The sequence below is a fragment of the Aedes albopictus genome, chromosome 3 (genome assembly GCF_035046485.1).
Source record: "Aedes albopictus strain Foshan chromosome 3, AalbF5, whole genome shotgun sequence".
Taxonomy (NCBI): Eukaryota; Metazoa; Arthropoda; class Insecta; order Diptera; family Culicidae; genus Aedes; species Aedes albopictus.
In genome coordinates this window covers 13,471,302-13,489,211 of record NC_085138.1, presented here as the reverse complement: position 1 = coordinate 13,489,211, position 17,910 = coordinate 13,471,302, and the positions used below count along the sequence as shown (strand labels likewise).

The 17,910-nt window shown below is 39.1% G+C and overlaps 1 protein-coding gene across 1 annotated transcript; it reads right to left on the bottom strand.

Annotated features, from left to right (window-relative positions):
* Positions 1-3,999: 3,999 nt before the first annotated feature.
* On the bottom strand, positions 4,000-17,612 carry LOC109421809 (inosine-uridine preferring nucleoside hydrolase-like). The gene is made up of 3 exons (XM_062855772.1): positions 17,448-17,612; positions 4,703-5,146; positions 4,000-4,650 (listed from the first exon to the last, which is right to left on the bottom strand). The coding sequence occupies exons 2-3, from the start codon at positions 5,141-5,143 to the stop codon at positions 4,027-4,029; spliced, it is 1,065 nt and encodes a 354-aa protein (XP_062711756.1). The 5' UTR covers positions 5,144-5,146; positions 17,448-17,612; the 3' UTR covers positions 4,000-4,026.
* Between the last annotated feature and the right edge of the window lie 298 nt (positions 17,613-17,910).

The following is a 17,910-nucleotide window of genomic DNA, read 5'->3' as shown; positions in this document are numbered from 1 at the left end:
ATCATAGCCTTAACCACTAGTCTAACTGGAGACCCCATCGTATATCTATTATTATTACTTTACGGGATTTTACGAGATACACTCCCGATCAAAAGTTTGGGGTCACCCCCTCAAAAACAAGTCATTTTTTCAGGCCCATATCTCCACCAATTTGCGTCCGATTTCAAAACCCTAGGTTTCATTAAAAAGATAATAAGTCAATGAAACTTTGAACATGATTGAAAAGAAACTTTTTTTAAAAAAAATGGTATGTAAACTTAACCCAAATTTGCCAAATTGTCTAAAAAAATGAATACAAACTTACGGCAGTGTCACTAGAAATTGGGTCGACCTAATTTTAAGATGAGGGCGGTAATATAACCCATTTTCTATTAACTTTCAACTGCTTTTTACAGAACTTAGCTAAAAAATCTAGAAAAAAGGTCTTGAGTAAATTAACTCTTCATGCCATCGACCAAAAGTTTGGGGTCACCCCTCAATATGATGTATCAGCCAAAAGTTTGGGGTCACTTTCGTAAAACATGGAAAAGTTACTTTACTATTACTTTAGAGCTTTTAGTAGAACTTGTTACTTCAGACTCTAGTTTAATTTAAAAACACTTCACTAATACTTCACTTTTGCAAAAGAAAATAAAAAATGAATAACTCTTTTAAAGAAAAACTAGAAAGGACGAGCAAATTCCTTTTAATTCTACTACTGTGCTTATCTTCGGACAGATAGGCCTATTTCGTCTGTGACTTACAGACTTCTTCAGTGTCAAGTGCTCGACTGGACTCGACTCGAGTCGAGCACTTGACACTGAAGAAGTCTGTAAGTCACAGACGAAATAGGCCTATCTGTCCGAAGATAAGCACAGTAGTAGAATTAAAAGGAATTTGCTCGTCCTTTCTAGTTTTTCTTTAAAAGAGTTATTCATTTTTTATTTTCTTTTGCAAAAGTGAAGTATTAGTGAAGTGTTTTTAAATTAAACTAGAGTCTGAAGAAAAAAAATGGAAAAGTTATTTGGTGATATCTTCCTCATCTATGGTTCAATTTAATTTTTTTTTGCTCGATTCAAAGATAATTAACCGTTATGTGTCCGACAAACGTTTTGCTTTTTCCTACACCGTGCTTTTTAAATGGGCGCTGGGTACCTGGGTACCCTGTCGGCCACATAAGGGTTAACTAAATTTACGTTTGATGTCTTTAACTTAACGTATTTAACAATTTTTGTACATAAAAATGTTATGTCAAGTTAACACATTTCACCACACTTCAAAATATGAGGCAACTTTACGTTAAGTATTAGTATTAGTATTAGTATTAGTCTCTCTCTCTTCTTGGCGTAACGTCCTCATTGGGACAAAGCCTGCTTCTCAGCTTAGTGTTCTATGAGCACTTCAACAGTTTTTAACTGAGAGCTTCCTCTGCCAATGACCATTTCACATGCGTATATCGTGTGGCAGGCACGAAGATACTCTATGCCTAGGAAGTCAAGGAAATTTCCTTTTACGAAAAGATCCTGGACCGACCGGGAATCGAACCCGTCACCCTCAGCATGGTCATGCTGAATACCCGTGCGTTTACCGCCTCGGCTACATGGGCTCTCATTAGTATTAGTATTAGTATTAAATTTCAACAAATATGTGTTTCAATCATGCTCAAAGTTTCTTTGACTTATTATTTTTTGATGAGACCTAGGGTTTTGCAATCGGACGCAAATTGGCGAAGATATGGGCCTAAAAAAATGACATATTTTTGAGGGGATGACCCTAAACTTTTGATCAGGAGTATATATACTTGAAAAACACCACCATAAACTGAGCAGCAGGCTTTGTTCCTGTGGGGACGTTACGCTAAGGAGAAGAAGATGACTATCTATCAATAAGGGGCTGTTCATAAATCACGTAGACTTTTTGAGGGGGGGGGGTGTCTGACAAAAGTCTACGCTCCATACAAATTTTCTAATTTTTGTATGGACAAAAGGTCGAGGGGGAAGGGGGTCGGAGATGACCAAAATTTGGTCTACGTAGTTTATGAACAGTCCCTAAGGCAATCCATGGCCACTTTTCACGATGGGGGTGACAGTCAAAAGTGTAAACACAGTGTGAGTACAAATTAACAAAGTTTCGTCAAGTGTCGTTGGTGCTTAACAAATTCCTTTGTGTTCAACTGTCACCCCGATCATCGGATGTCAAAAATACATGGTAAACAAAGAAAATCAGCTGATCGCATCTGTCTCATGGATTGCCTTATTTGTGTATCACAACCACAAGTATAACAGGCATGAAAATCTACGAACGTTGAACCATGTGGCGCCGGCTTTTGGAGCGAAAACAATAACGAAGTTCGTTGTCGTTACCCAATTGACCATCTTCCGGGATCCCTCTAACTGGTTCCGCATAGACCAGACCTGAGCAGAACCCTTCAAAAATGATCATAAACAATATGTTTCTCACTTCAGAGAACTAACTAAATTTTCGAATGTTCCGAATTTCCGGAACCGTTTCTCAATAATCAGTAACAATTCTTAAACGATCCCGATTACTTGTTAGGTTGCAAAGTTATAACTTGTCAAGGTTAGGGTCTCTCAAGCGGCACTTTTCAGATGAAACAGATTTCCGGTGGCCCCAGTGGGCATATCCGGATCCCTCTGATAGTTTTCAAATCTAGTCCCATGAGTCCCATGAGCCAAAGAGATCAAAAATCGGACAAGCCACTGATTTTTGTGAGTTGTCAGATTGTTGAGGTCGAAATCGACCCTAAGGTCTTATTTGTAACTTTTTCCTAGGGATCAAGGAAGGGTAAATTATCAAACAGTTGGCATTACGGTGCAAATCAGCGTTAGTGGTAAATTTTCTATTCTGTCCAATACGCCACAGTACGTGGATGGATAAACTTGTTCCACTTAGGATTAGAGATTCCTACACTGAAATAAATTTTGTTGTGGAAACTACCGATTCCATAGTAAAATTACTAACCGTACCTATGATTCTTAACCGACAACAATTTCCAGTTAATTCCACTATAACACGGTCAAATTAACTAGCAGTGCAGTTAACATTATCAAAAATAATCTTAATTTAACAAATGAACATTGTATTTTTAACCATACTGTGTTGTTAAATGCGTGTCCATGAAAAATTAACAATGTTTTGTTGTTGAGACGACTACGCTTTTAGTTGGATTTACTACAATGCATTGTAATTTCAAGCATATTTCAGTTATCTTTACAGATTTTGTTGTCGGTTGAGAATCATAGGTACGGTTAGTAATTTTACTATGGAATCGGTAGTTTCCACAACAAAATTTATTTCAGTGTATGCTGACTTTCATGGAAATCAAACACAATGTACCTATTGATACCCCAGAAAAGAAACTCTCACCAGGAGAAATTTTCAATTGAATATTGTTAGTAAAAGTGACCATCATCTGTCAGAAAGGGACCGCTTCTTTCACTGGGTGTTGCTCCTTTTGATTCTGACAAGGGTTCTTGTCGACCAGCCGACCGTTCATTCACATTCGATAGCCATCTTGCTAGAGGAATCTCACCCTCAGGCCCAAGTTCAATACAAACTAACCATACTGCCCACATCAGCACCGCTGCTGCCGGTCGGTTCGACTTGGGTAACAATGGAATGAAGATTGGAGGGTGGGGGCTTCGTTCCACTTTACCAAGCTGGAAGAAATCTTTCTTTGCCGAATAGGATAATTTGCATAGGAGTATGTGTTGGGGGAGGAGGTGGAAGAAGACCCAGAACGACAAGGGGCGATGAAATTTCGAATGAATAAATCTGATTCGGTTGAATGCGGTTGGCTCAAGTGAGCTGGGAGTAATCCTGCTGCTCGAATGGAATGCGGGCAATCTTTCAGGGGATCCATCGATCCCTTGACCACATTCTTGTCCGCAATGTTTTGCATCCAGTGGAAGCTCAAGATTGGATCGGGTTGGGGGATTCTTGGAGTTATATATCGTTTGGAATGTTCTTTTCTTGAAATTGAATGCTAGAGTTCTTGAGTGTTTTTGATTTCGTACCTTCCACATTTCAAGTCCGATGCGGTCGAACATCCACACCCTTTTCGCCAGGTTCTCGATTCAACTCTACCACCATCTGCTTGAACGTGTCTGTATCAATAGCGTCAGTGATATTCACATTGAAATGATTCTCATTATCATCGTGGTATAGAATACCCAACATGCCACGAGTCACTCTTCCGCTCAGTTCCACATCTGCCCTATACGCAACGGCAGAAGTTATCAAACAGTTGTCCAGAAAAATCGCTGCCGCGTACATATCACAAGGCTGCCAAGCGCTGATATTCGCGTATACCACTGCTTCCACGTCATTCAACACCTGAATGGCTTTGTTTCTGGGCACCTTGAACACTTCGTTCCTCCAATCCATTGGAAAATCCGTTTCCAGCTGGAGAACTGTTTCCCACGGGAATATGTTCAAGATCACCGGTGCATTGTTCACCACGATGTTGGCCGCCTCGGGATCGGTGAAGAAGTTGAACTCCGCTGCGAAGTCCGTATTACCAACACCGTTCCGATTGCCTCCAAGAATGTAGATTCCGGCAATATCGCCCTTCACTTTGGGGAACATTTTGAACAACATCGCCAGGTTGGTCAAAGGTCCCAAACAAAGAATGGTAATTTGTCCTGGATACTGAAAGTTGTAAACGTTGAGAAAATGCCTTCAGATAAGAATTTCAGCTTACCTTCCGAATCAGTTCGTACATCTTCACCACAGCATGTTCATCGGAAATAGTCCGCAAATCCGGTTCACTCCCGAAACGCACATCACCAAATCCATCATGTCCCCAGAAGTATCCATTAACATCCCTACTGGGAGCAGGAGTTATCAATCGCTCGCTAGCCCCACGATACAACGGTACATCCCGTCTTCCGATACCGTCCAAAATTCTTGCAGCATTCCTGACAGAATTCTCCAAACCAGTGTTGCCATCCGCACAGGTAATGGCTTCCACTTTGACGTTGTACTGCTTCTCGTTCATCAGCAGCATCAGCAGGGCCCAGGCATCGTCACCGCCTCCATCCTGGTCGACGATGACCCTGCGGACACCGGTCGTATCGGAACATGAACAGCAACTGATGACAACAGCTTGAGCAAGCAGGAGAAGACCCACCAGGTGCAGCATTTACTGTGGAATAATAGTAATCATAATGAAACTAACAATGATTTAACACAGTTTTTTGGTACGATATTACTTTATTTATCAATGAGATTACTGTCGCAGTCTGGTATAATTATCGATTATAAAGAATAAGCGACTCAGCGAATACTCCGCCCATAGTGATACTGTGCTCCACCCTTCTTTTTTTTACTTAATCATTTATTTGAGGCTCATGCGCCCACAGGCATAACGGAGCCGAATTCAGTTAAAACTTTTTACAATTCTATGTTTTTGACTTATAAACTATGTTAGCTTTGAGGAACCGTAAAACTCGCGGTTTGGTCGAGGTTATGGAGAACAAAAATGTTTGAAGAAAAGATAGGGTGATGGGGCTTTTCGTTGACACGTGACTGCATGGTGTGACGTATTGCTGCTGGTCAACCGTAGAGTGGACAAACAACCTATAACGATACAAGCAGACGATTTTTGAAGGGGCACGAGGTGGACAAGCGGAACAACAAGACGGGGATATCAGACGAAGACTTCAGCTTGTTTCAAGAAGTACCCACCCTTCTTGTGCGCAAGATCAAAACACACACTTTTCAGAGTTGTTATCCGACATTATTGCAACATGCTCTGCCCATCGTATTTTTTCAGCTTTGGCCACCTTCTGGATGCTGGGTACGCCGTAGAGTGCAGCGAGCTAGTAGTTCATTGTTCTCCGCCACATACTAATATCCTGCATATCGCCGAAGATCATCCTTAGCACGCGTCGTTCGAAAATTCCGAGTGCTCGCAGGTACACCACGAGCATGATCTATGTCTCGTGTCCGTAGAGGACCACCGGTCTTGTAAGCAAGGTGCCATTAGACTGTTTGTCGTAATGGCAAATATTTGTCATTGTAGTCCACCATTCATCCAAGGTTGCCATGATTCACGTTATGTTGGCCGGTTGTCGGGCTTGTTTGGCCAAATATTTGTCATGTGTAATGGGACCTTTATGTACATGATACATTTAGAACGATGGTGAATCTTTTTTTATCGAAGTTTCTTCTGGAGCCTGTAGCAGCAACGACTTTCTTTTTCTTGTCTTTATAAACAAGCTTTGTAACCCGAGGCTAGATCGCGGGACCTACCACCAAGCGCAAACCAATGGTCGAAACGTCGGATGAAATGGGATTCAAGCCAACTATAGAGGGATAACTCTGCCAAATCGTTGGTCTTATCCACAATTACCTTTATTACCTCACGTCTGTTCGACAACCAGAGAGTTTTGGAGGTGTTTTCGAGGGAATTCAAGCGCATTTCAAGCGATTTCTGGGACGTTTCAAATGGTTCCAGAAGCGTGGCAAAGGCAGTTCTAGGAACCTTTCTATGCCATTCAATGAGTTCCGAGAGTATTTCAGGAGTGTTTTAGAAGTGTCGCAGGGTATTTCAAGGGGGTTTCAGGAGCGTCGCAGAGGATTTCAGATAGGTTTCAGAGGGTTCAAAGGGGTTTCGGCAGCGTTTAAAAGACTTCAGCAGCGTTTTTAGGTGCTCCGATGATTTGGAGGGGTTTCAGAACCACCTCAGGGGGTTTCAGAGGCGTTTATAGTGGTTTTAGTGACGTTTCAAGGAGTTTTAATAGGTTTCAAGGGGGCTTCAAGAGCGTTTTAGACTGTTCCAGACGCAATTTTAAGGGGTTTCAGAACCGTTTCAGGAAGTATTAGGGTTTTCAACAAAGTTTCAAAAGTTTTAAGGGTATTTGGGAACGTTTCAAGGGTTTACAAGTGTTTTAGGAGCGTTTTTGGAGTTTTCAGAAATTTTAAGATTGGTTTTAGGATCGTTTCTGTGGTTTCCAGGGATTTTCAAAAAAGTTGTGAGAGATTCCGCAGTTGTTTTAGTGGCTTTCAGAAGATTTTCAGGGGATTTTAGGGGCAAGCGTGACAAGGAGATTTAGCGGTATTTCAAGAGGTTTAAGTGACTTTTCAGAGAGGTTTCTGGGGGCTTCAAGAGCGTTTATATGAGTTTCAGCAGCGAGCTAGATTCGTGGGCTTCCACAGTTATTAACTGAGAGCTTCCTCTGCCAATGACCGTTTTGCATATGTATATTGTGTGGCAGGCACGAAGCTACGTCATTTGTTGACGATCTCATATGAAAAGTTCCTGGAGTTTGGAAAGAGGACCATTTACCCTCCTCAGCATGGTCATGCTGAATATCCGTGCGCTTACCGCATCAATTATATGGGCCCTTTCTGGATATTTCGAAGGGCCCTATTTCAAGCCATTCAATGAGTTCTGGAAGGGTTTCGGGGTATTTTAAGGGGGCAAGATTATTGGAGGGAGTTTCAGAGGGTTTCAGGGAGGTTTCAGAGGATTTTAAAGTGTTTCGGCAGCGATGCAGAGATATCAGGGGTTTAGAGGGTTTCAGAGGGTTTCAGAAGCATCTGAGGGAGTTTCAGGGGCGATTCAGGAAGTTTCAGGGCATTTCAAGAGGGATAAGTAACGTTTTAGCGAGTTTTAAAGGGTTCTTCAGGGGGCCTCGGGGGAGGATTTAGGAGCAGTTCAGACGGTTTCAGGAGCATTTCAGAGCCGTTTTGGGGAGTTTAAGGGATTTTAAAAGCGTTTTAGTAGCGTTTCAGCGTTTTGCACGTGGTTTCAGATGAGTTTTAGGACAGTTACCGGGGATTTCAGGGGTTTTTGATGGGACTTTCGAAATGTTTCGGGAGAGTTGGATGGACGTTTTAAGAGACTGCAATTCATTTTCAGAGAAGCTTTACTCTAAGACCCCTGAAATGCTCAAATTTTGTTTCGTGAATATCATGTTTGTTATACCGTAAGCAGTAAGTACATTCAATTTCTCTCGTTGCTAACTCTCAATTCTATCCGTCCAAGTTTTTTCCATGATTTTCTTTTTCTTTTAGATTCATCAAGAAAAAACAATAAAAAAATAATTATAAAAAAGAATGCGGCGTTCAGGCTTGAATAAAATTTCCAAACACTGCTTTTACATATTTTGAGATTTTTTTCGATGATGTCTCTGATATGCTTTCTGCAATTTATATGCATTGTAATAAGGGCCCATATAGCCGAGGCGGTAAACGCACGGGTATTCAGCATGACCATGCTGAGGGTCACGGGTTCGATTCCCGGTCGGTCCAGGATCTTTTCGTAAAGGAAATTTCCTTGACTTCCTTGGGCATAGAGTATTTTCGTGCCTGCCACACGATATACACATGCAAAAAATGGTCATTGGCAGAGGAAGCTCTCAGTAAAAAAACTGTGGAAGTACTCATTGAACACTAAGCTGAGAAGCAGGCTTTGTCCCAGTGAGGACGTTACGCCAAGAAAAGGAGAGGAGAGGATGCATTGTAATAAAAAAATATTTTGGAATCTGCTTTGCAATTCCTTTGAAAATTTCATCGGCATTTCCTTTGAATATTACTTTGTCAATTCATTTAAAATTATTTTAGCAGTTTCTTCAAAAATTTCTTAAACGATTTCCGTATAAATTTTTCAACAGTTTTAGTTCCTTAACCTTCCAGGACGCGCGCCATCAAACAATTGAAACTGCACCACGGTCGCGCTGTATACGAAAAGCGAGGTTTTTTTTTGGTAGTGTTGTACTTTTTACAACAGCGCGCGCGCTGAAGGGTTAAGAAGGTGTTTGTTTAAATTCTTGTGGGATTGCTTTGGCATTTAATTTTTATTTTTATTTTTTATTTTATTTGTGCAGTAGTACATTTGAGAACTACTTTTGCTTCTTGTTTGTTAATTCCCACGACAATCTCTTTGAAAAGTCCTATGATAGCTCCTTGTAAATGTTGATCTAAATTTTTTTAACAAATTCAGGCAATTCTTTTTGTATTCATTTTATAACTTCATCAAGGTATTCTTCGGTAATTTCAATTCTTTTGGAAATTTCTCTGAAAGTTTCTTTTAAAATTCAATAATTCCCAGTTGGAATTGCGTAAAAAATGCGCACAACAACTACAGGAGGAATTATAAAAGGAACAGCCGGATCAATTTCTTAAAGAATTTCCGAAATACTGAAGAAATTGTAAAAGCATTTCCTAAATAATTAAAAAAAATGACAATGGAGTTTAGAAGGAAGACAGACGGAATTTCTAAACACCTTGAGTGGAAGAAGTAATGGAAGGAATGTTTTGAAGTGAATTAGCGCTTCAATTTTCAAGTGAATTGTGAAAAAGATTACATAAAAATTACTGAAGAAATTTCCAAAATAGTTATCATAGGAGGGTTAAAGATGACCCCGAAAGAATTACTTGGGTAATTTCCAAAGGAGTTTTCCAAAGCATTTCCCAAGAAATTGTCAAAGGAATTTTTCAAAGAAATGCCCGAAAATTAATCTAAAAAAATCTCAAAAGGCGCACTTAGATGGATTGCCAAAACAATTTCGGAAACGATTTTCTAATGATTTTTCGAAGGAACTTCCAAGGAAGCTCCTGAGTAATAACTGAATAACTTTCCAAAGAAATTACCTGAAAATATTCGAAGAAATATCCAATGAATCAAATCCTTGAAGAATTTACAAAAAAAAAACAGATTAATCCACCTAGGGGTGCTTTTCTCGTCGAAAAAATACCCAAGATGTTTCTTTCGACGTAAACCGAAGTGTTCCTGAATCCTGAGAAGACTTTATTTTGAAAAGCAAGAAGTTTATCAAAGCCATCATCGAATTTGGAAACTTATTGATGTCACATATTCCGATGTTAAGTCAGATCTGAAAAAAATCAGACCTCTCAATTGACTGCTTGATCACCTGCATTATCACTGTAGGTCGATCAATATAACTTTTTTGACAATTATCGATCACTTTGCAGTATACTATTCAAAAAATTGAAAATTTTAAATTTCGTTTTTCTAAATAAATCTTGCAAAATGATTACTTAAAATGAATATAAACGAAGAAAATTAACTTTGCTAAGTGGTTTTGATATTTTTTATACAAAAGAAAAGAATTCTTCTGATACACGGTGAATGGTGACCTACCACGGAATCAGGTGACCTTCCCATCCTCTACTAAATGAACTATAGCATTAATTTTTGTGAAAAATTTTCTTCTTTTGTGGTTATTACTTTAATTCTAACCTAAAATTAAGGCAATTAACAGCGGTACCAACAATGTTTATAAGATTGGTGAAAACGGCAGCCTCTATTCGCCTCAAATTTTCTTAGATCCATGGTGAATGGTGACTTTACGGTACATATACCTAAAGTACCAAATTTTGATGAATAGCTCCCAACCCTAGTTGGTAGCTTAGCCCTTCAGAACAAATGAGCAAATATTCATCAATCTTCTTCCAACAATGTCCAGTCCGACGACCCCCGCTGCCTCAGTCCAAACATCTCAATCATGGTCCATTTCTTCCTTTTTCGATGAAACAAATTGGACCTAATAAGCTATAAAAATATCGTAAAATTATTCAAAACAGCAATTTATGAGCTAGACAAATATCAATTTCCCCCTTATTTCGAGCAGAACCGAAAAGCCAACGAAAGGCATGGAAAAAAATCAAGAAATGAAAATCACCATCTCACTCAATTGGTCCTCTAGAGAGCAGTATTACAGTGTAGCAGCTTGCCCCCCGAAAGAAAACGGAAACAAATTGAATTGATTTGATCTTCCGTATTCATCCACTTCTTCGCATCGCCACGCCGGTCGTCGCGTGGGTCGGTTAGTCCGAGCGAATCGTAAATTTTCCTTTTCTTGGCCAGTATCGACGCATTCAGATTTTTCTTTTCTCGCAAACGAGCTCATTGTAAATGCACCCCTCCGGATCTCCGAATCAAGGATCCGAGGAAATCTGGCGTGTGTCATTGCTTTCCTCTCATCTTACGCGGGCGGAGAGTTCGGCCAAGTGGAAGGTCGTGTGCCACTTTGGCCCCGTTTGGACGACCTTTCCAGGCGATTTCGATGGATGGGAGTGACTTGGCAGTAAGAGGATGACGACGATGACTACTTACGGCAGGTTATTTATACGGAATCATAAATAATAACCATAAGTGGATGGATGATTTGACACCGGGACGGAAGCGGAAAAGATAAAAAGTTAAATCGTCAAAGGTTCGGATTGGCAAGGGAAATTCATGCTTATTGGATCAGTAGGAATTTGGTATATTAGTAGGAATCAGTGGACATATTTCATTCCAGAACTCCAGAATGCCTGTTGAAAATTCCCAGTAGCTAATATTAAAGGTATGCCTGGATGAATTTTTGAAGAGATCCGTGGAAAGTCTCTTAGATCCCTGGAAAGATTTGCAAAAAAATACTAAAGGATCCCAAAAAGAATTACCCGGATGATTTCCTGAAAGAAATCGTGGAAATAACTCAGAAAGGACCGCTAAAAGAATTCTCAAAAAATCACTAGAGGAATTCCCGATAGAATCCCTGAAAGAATTTGGCAAAGAAATCGCTGGAGGATGGATATTCAAAGGAATCTTTGGAGGCAATCTCTAAAAAAATCCGAAAAAAATCCTGGTGGAATTATGAAGAATTTTTCGAATATCTGGAAAAATCTTGATCTCTTTAACTATTTTTTGAAAAACTCCTGGAAGAAAATTGAAGGATACACTGGAGAAACTCCAGAAACAATTCCCTTACTGGAAGAAATTCAGTTGGAATCTCTGGAGAATCCCTGAAGGGTGCCCGTGAGGAATTCTAGTAATAAAGACTGCATAAATTCCTTTGGAAATTCCTAAGATGAATATACAGGCTGGATTCGCTGGCTGGGTCACGATTGCGCCCCGATTAGCGAATCGTGTTCGTTCATTGGGGCAACTGACAACTGATCAAAATGCTCTAGACACACGCAAGTGATGAGGAATACGTCAAGAAACACTCACATACTTGCACAAACGTTCTATATATAAGAGCTGTGATGCGACGGCGGTCAGACGTCAATCCCGTTTTGAAATCGATTTTGACACTGACAGTGCTTTTTAGTTGGGTATTGCCCCAACCAGTGAACATCCAACCATCTAACGAGCCGCCAACGAACGAAACCCTCAATCAATTTTTGGTGTGCACACAGGAATCCTTGGAGGAGGAATTTCTTGAACATTATTTTGATTAATTTCTGGAAGAATCCTTTGAAAAATGTCCGCAGGTATTTCTGAAGACATAATGATACGTGGGTTGATTTCAGAAGGAATCACTGGAGAAATGTTTGAATAAATTTTTGAAGAAATTCCAGTAAGAATCTGTGGAACAAATATCCCAAATAAAATTTTCGAATAAGTCGTTAAAAAGAATCCCAGGACAAACCCTGAGGAAATTCCAAGTTGGAATATCCGTGAGGAATTCCCATACAAATAGCTAAAGAAATTGTCAGAACAATGCTTCGAGTAAGTCTGAGAAGTCCCAATCTGGCCTGAATTTCACTTGCACAGCTCATCAAAATCGTGTCTGAAGTTATTTGTACGCTATCACAACGTGGTGGTGAAATTCGACACCCAGTAGTGCTCGTAGTCCTGAACAATTTTGCCTTCCAATCAGACTTAAAGCTCATACAATACCTCATCAAATTCGTACCGGAGGTCAGTATGTACACTACCCGAGTAGGAACGAATAACTGACACATAACTGCAGCATACCAAAGTCAGGTATCATACCAAGACGAGGTATTGGTCGGTTACCCAGGTATTGAAAATAGCTTATTTTGGTATGTTGTAGGTATTGATAAAATACCTCAACGAGTTATTGGTTTAGTGTTGAGGACTGCTCGAGGTATTATTCAGTTATGGAAGAATCCATATTTGTATGGAAGAATCGCCGATTATTATTGAGGTATTACCATACCTGATGTCATTATTCACGTGTTATGCACAGAATACACACCAGTTATTATTTTAGGTATTTTACCTCTTATGCAGGGCTTCCTAATACCTCATTCAGGTTGTAGGTATTCGGTTTTCCATACCTGAGTTTGTTATTCTTCAGCTATTTTCTCCTGCTCGGGTAGCGCCACATGGTGGTGACATTTGGAACTGGAAGTACTTGAAGTCCTGAACAACTCTGCCGAAGATCGTATATATCCCACCGAAGTCGTACCGGAAGTAACGATGTACACTAGTGCCATGTGGTGGTGAAATTTTGAACTATGTTCTTCATGGTCTGAAAGTACTCGTAGTCCTGAACAACTATGCCGAAGATCGCACCTTCCTATCTGGCTTCAATCTCGTGCTATATTCAACCATAGTCGTACCAGAAGTAACTATGTACACTAGCGCCACATAGTGGTGAAATTTGGAACTATACTCTTCATGACCTGGAAGTATTCGTAGTCCTGAACAACTGTGCCGAAGGTCATACCTTCTTATCTGGCTTCTGGTTAACGCAAAAAGATTGGAATTTGGTACACTAACTGCTGGGATATGGATGTGCAAAAAAAAAAATAGTTCCACTTTTTTTCTTGTCGGTACTATACGTTACAAAAACCCTGTTGGTATGAGCAGTGTTAGCACCTATCGGAAATTGAAAGAGAAAACTGCTTTAATTTTTTGCAATACAATGATCGTTTGTATCCTCTTAACGTTGAACTTTTCGTCATTGAAATCATCGTCATCATCAAACAATTGAAAGCAGTTTTTTCGTTCAAAACAAAAATTTTTGCCGTGAAAATATATTCACTGTACTCCACATGAGGAATATAATGCAGTGAATATATTTTCATGGCCCTTGTTTTGATAAGCAGCGAGAAAACTGCTTTTTATTTTCCGAAAAATGATGACGGATGCTTAAGCCTTAATACCAAATCCCACCTCAACTCTTGATCACCGACTTCAATGCGACACACGACAGTTACTTTATCGGCTGATTTAAGCAGTGACTTAATTTCCCCAACAGCCAGTGGTGAGGAAAAAATATCAGCCGTTAGGATTTTTGAATATCGTGTACAAAAACCCGGATTATTATCGAGGAGGACATGCAAGTACTTGAAGTATTTGAGAGACGAGAGTTATGGATAGGGGTCGCAGTACCGACCACTTTTGGTGAGTACCGGTATTTCGGTACTGGGGCTTACAGTACCGGTAGTACCGGTAAAATACCGGTACTGGGAAATTTTTCACTAAAATGAAGAGTAATCTATTTTGCTCAGAAAATCTACAATTTACCAGGCATTTGTAAATTCCGGTTTTCAGGGATGTCATAAAAGCTATCCAGAAAATAATAATTAATCAAAAAATATAGATGAATAAAAAAGATAGAAAGAAATTAGTTATATGAAACTGATTTCGGAGCTATTGTTTAGCTTCTGCGCAGTTTTACAGGCAATATCTTGGTCAGTCTAAAATGAAGCAGAAACAACTCTACATGTACAAAAATTAGATAGCTGCAAGGTGAAGACAGAAGAAGATTTAGCTAATTTTTCCTTGAGAGGGCTATCAACGGATTATAAAAAAAACTGAAGAAATAACAAGAAACCCTAATCAAACAAGTTTTTTTTCTAAGCTAGTAAATCCAATTCTAAAATTCAACGTTTTTTAAACCAATCATTGCTATGATATCCTGGATTTGCAGCAAGGTTGCATACATAAAATGTTTGTTTGTCAAAGTACTTGGTTTTAAATGTTTTCATTTAATAATTTCCATTGTATATTGGCTATACTAATTACCGGATTTCAGCACTTCGGGAGAGATTTCACGGTACCGAAAGTACCGGTACCAAGGCTCAGTCAGTACCGGTATTTCGGTACCAAAAATTGGTCGGTAATACCGATATTTTCGGTACCGGTACTACCGGTACTACATCCCTAGTTATGGACGATTTTCAGCGGTGTGAAGAAAAATGGTATGTAGCAGAGAAGGATGAACGACGAGCTCGCAGCACTCTACGCCGAACTCAGCATCCAGAGGATGACCAAAGCCGGAAGGGTATGGCGACCGTTGGACATATAGCATGTATGCTCTTCAACAACCCTGCAAAGTAGTTATTCTCCTCGGATTCGGTTGGTACAAGACATCGAGAGGTTCAACGGGCTAGATGAATGGATCATGTAGAACGTGATATGGCGAGCATTAGGCGTGATCGAGGATAGAGAGCGGTAGCCACAAACCGAGTATTGTGGCGTAATATTGTTGATTATGTGTTATCATTTATAAACAAAAAGATGTATGTATCTCAAAGCATGTACGTTGTAGTGCAAATATAGTTTCAAATTTGGATTCAGTCACCAAAAATGTTTATAGGCAAACACCACATGGCCTTTGAGGCAAATCTGCTTGTAATGGCATAACTTTGTCGAACTAATCAATGATTTGTAACTATCTCTCTATAATTTCAAACTTTAAATTTAACGTATACGTCACTCTTGCATATAAAACGGGAAAGTTTGCTCCAAAAATGTTTAAACGTGTTTTTTTATCAACTAATCCTCAAAACTAAGACAATTGCATTGAAAACATCATACCAACTTAAAGTAGACCGTTATTGTTTTAAAATATGCATTTAGAGTAAAGTGGGGCAAGAGTTTCTTTTGAAGTTTTCGAGCTCAATTCAAATTATTTCTTTCGAATGTCAAGGTTGTTCGAAACCTTTTTGAAAAAGAGTCTTTCACTCCAAAAATTATGAAAATTGATCTTAATTTCGAAAAGTTATGACAAAATGTTGGTTTTTGATCAATTGTAATATGCGATGGTCCTTCCAACGCATGGAATGGAATTGTAATGAAATCGAGTTCGATATTTTATTTTGGGGCGTAACTTGGTATATTTTGAAGATGCTTTAGCATGTATAACTTTTTGCAGAAAAGATTTGGAAATCATATTTTACACATAGCGGGGCAAAAGTTCGAATTGTGGGGCAAGAATTCGAGTCATGTAACAACTCTAGGTAAAAACCTAAAAGCCTGCAAAATGTACATGTTATCTCTAAAAATGATGGAATTAGTGAGAAAATTCGATCAAAGTTGAAAACAAATGTTGTTGTATCTGAATTTGGCGGAAAACTACTAATTTTTGGTGTAGTACATTAAACCCTGATTTGGGTAAAATCCAGATCGAACTTTAGAGTGTATTTCAATTCTCACATCAAATACACTAGTTTACAAAATAAAACGAAAGTCGTGAACTTCTGTCAACGACCAAAATTTCTGAAGCAAAATTTAGCGCTGAATTCGAAACCGACCTTCAAAAAATTTTAAGTAGAACAGTTTTTGAGTTTAAGCTCAATATCGAATTTTAAAACTTTTCAAAATATGTAATTTACTAATAATCAAATATATTGCTTTTTGTTCAACCGATTTCAAATCTTTTTCCATAAATTAAAAGCTGAATACAATACCATTCGACCATCTGAATACAGGTTCTACGTCAAATTGATAAAATTCAAGATATTGGCGAGTTTTAGGGACAATCTCCTTAAATTTTAGCAAAATTCTCAAAATTTTTTGAAGAAATTTATTTTTTCCAATAAGAAAAAAACCAATTTAAAAATTCTTTCTCGACGTTTGTTTGACACATCATATGTAGGCGAGTTACAGTAAAAATTTCAGCTCAATCGGAGCATTGATTACGGAGAACGAGATGTTTGAAGTGAGCGACTTGGCTTAAAAATAGAACAAAAATCGATATTAAATCATCAACCTTATATGGGAAGTCGAAAAAATTTCCGCTCTACTCAATTTTTTTTTCCTTTGCGTTTTCGAACTCAGGGCATGATTCTACACCAAAAACGATCGTCAGCTTAGCGAGTTCAAAAATACTGTAAACTAATGATATCAATTGGTTTTAGGTATTCAGATTACCAAAGTGTCAAAACAGTGTGCTACGGTTAGTGAAATTCCTCAAACACTAGATTCGAACTTTTGCCCCAGTGGTGGGGCAAAAGTTCGAATCAGACACACACATACAAAAAGTGTTGTAACTGAAAATTGAAAAGTAATTTGGCGTAACTTTGTTTAGCAAACTTTTAGCTCATGGATGGTAGAATCACCACACGGTATTCATTTATTTTTATCTGTACGATTTCTTGAAAAAAGTTGCATTTTCAACTAAGGTCGTACTTTTGCCCCACCTTACTCTACATTAAAATATTTCCATAAATTCACTAAATAACATACTGAAGTTCAAAAAGATGTGCAGCCAGAAATCCTTTCAATATAAACTGAAATTTACTAGTAAAACCATTACAATTTATCATACAGAATCAGCCAGGAACTAAAACTAGTCATTCAATACTAACGCGCCTATGATTCCTCATTAGCATTAGGTCAACAAACTCAGATTTTCAACCATCAGATCACTATCAAAATCCCCTTGCTCGCTTTCGGCGCAGTAGATATCAAAATCAACGGTGTCGACGCCGACGTTTAATTCACCACTCACCTGGTTCTTCTGGTTGATTTGCGCTAATCAAATGCTGCACGATAACACTCCACCCCCCGGCACAGTCTTGAGGCAAATGAGCGCGAACGGTTCGAGCCAAGGCATTGATATACAAACTAATAAAAGAAAAAAAATAAGCCGTCACAAAGCAGATTCCGCCAGCTGTTGTTGTTGGGGTTGTGATAACCGTGGGTAACTTAAAGCAAATTGCCGTTTAAGGTGATGCGCGAACCGGGTGCGGCAGGCTTTGTGCTGCTGGATGGCGCCGCCCGCCGCCGGGTACCTCTAGGTGGAGATTCTGCACTACTGATGGGATATGGAAGTTTAAGGGGGAAGACGTTGTCGACTAATCAGATGATCATCGTGTGAGGGAAACAGGGCAGGATTAAATCAACTTCAACAGTACACGTGTAATAAAAAACAAATAAAGACAAAAGTGTAACAATTATGTAAATGTTATCAT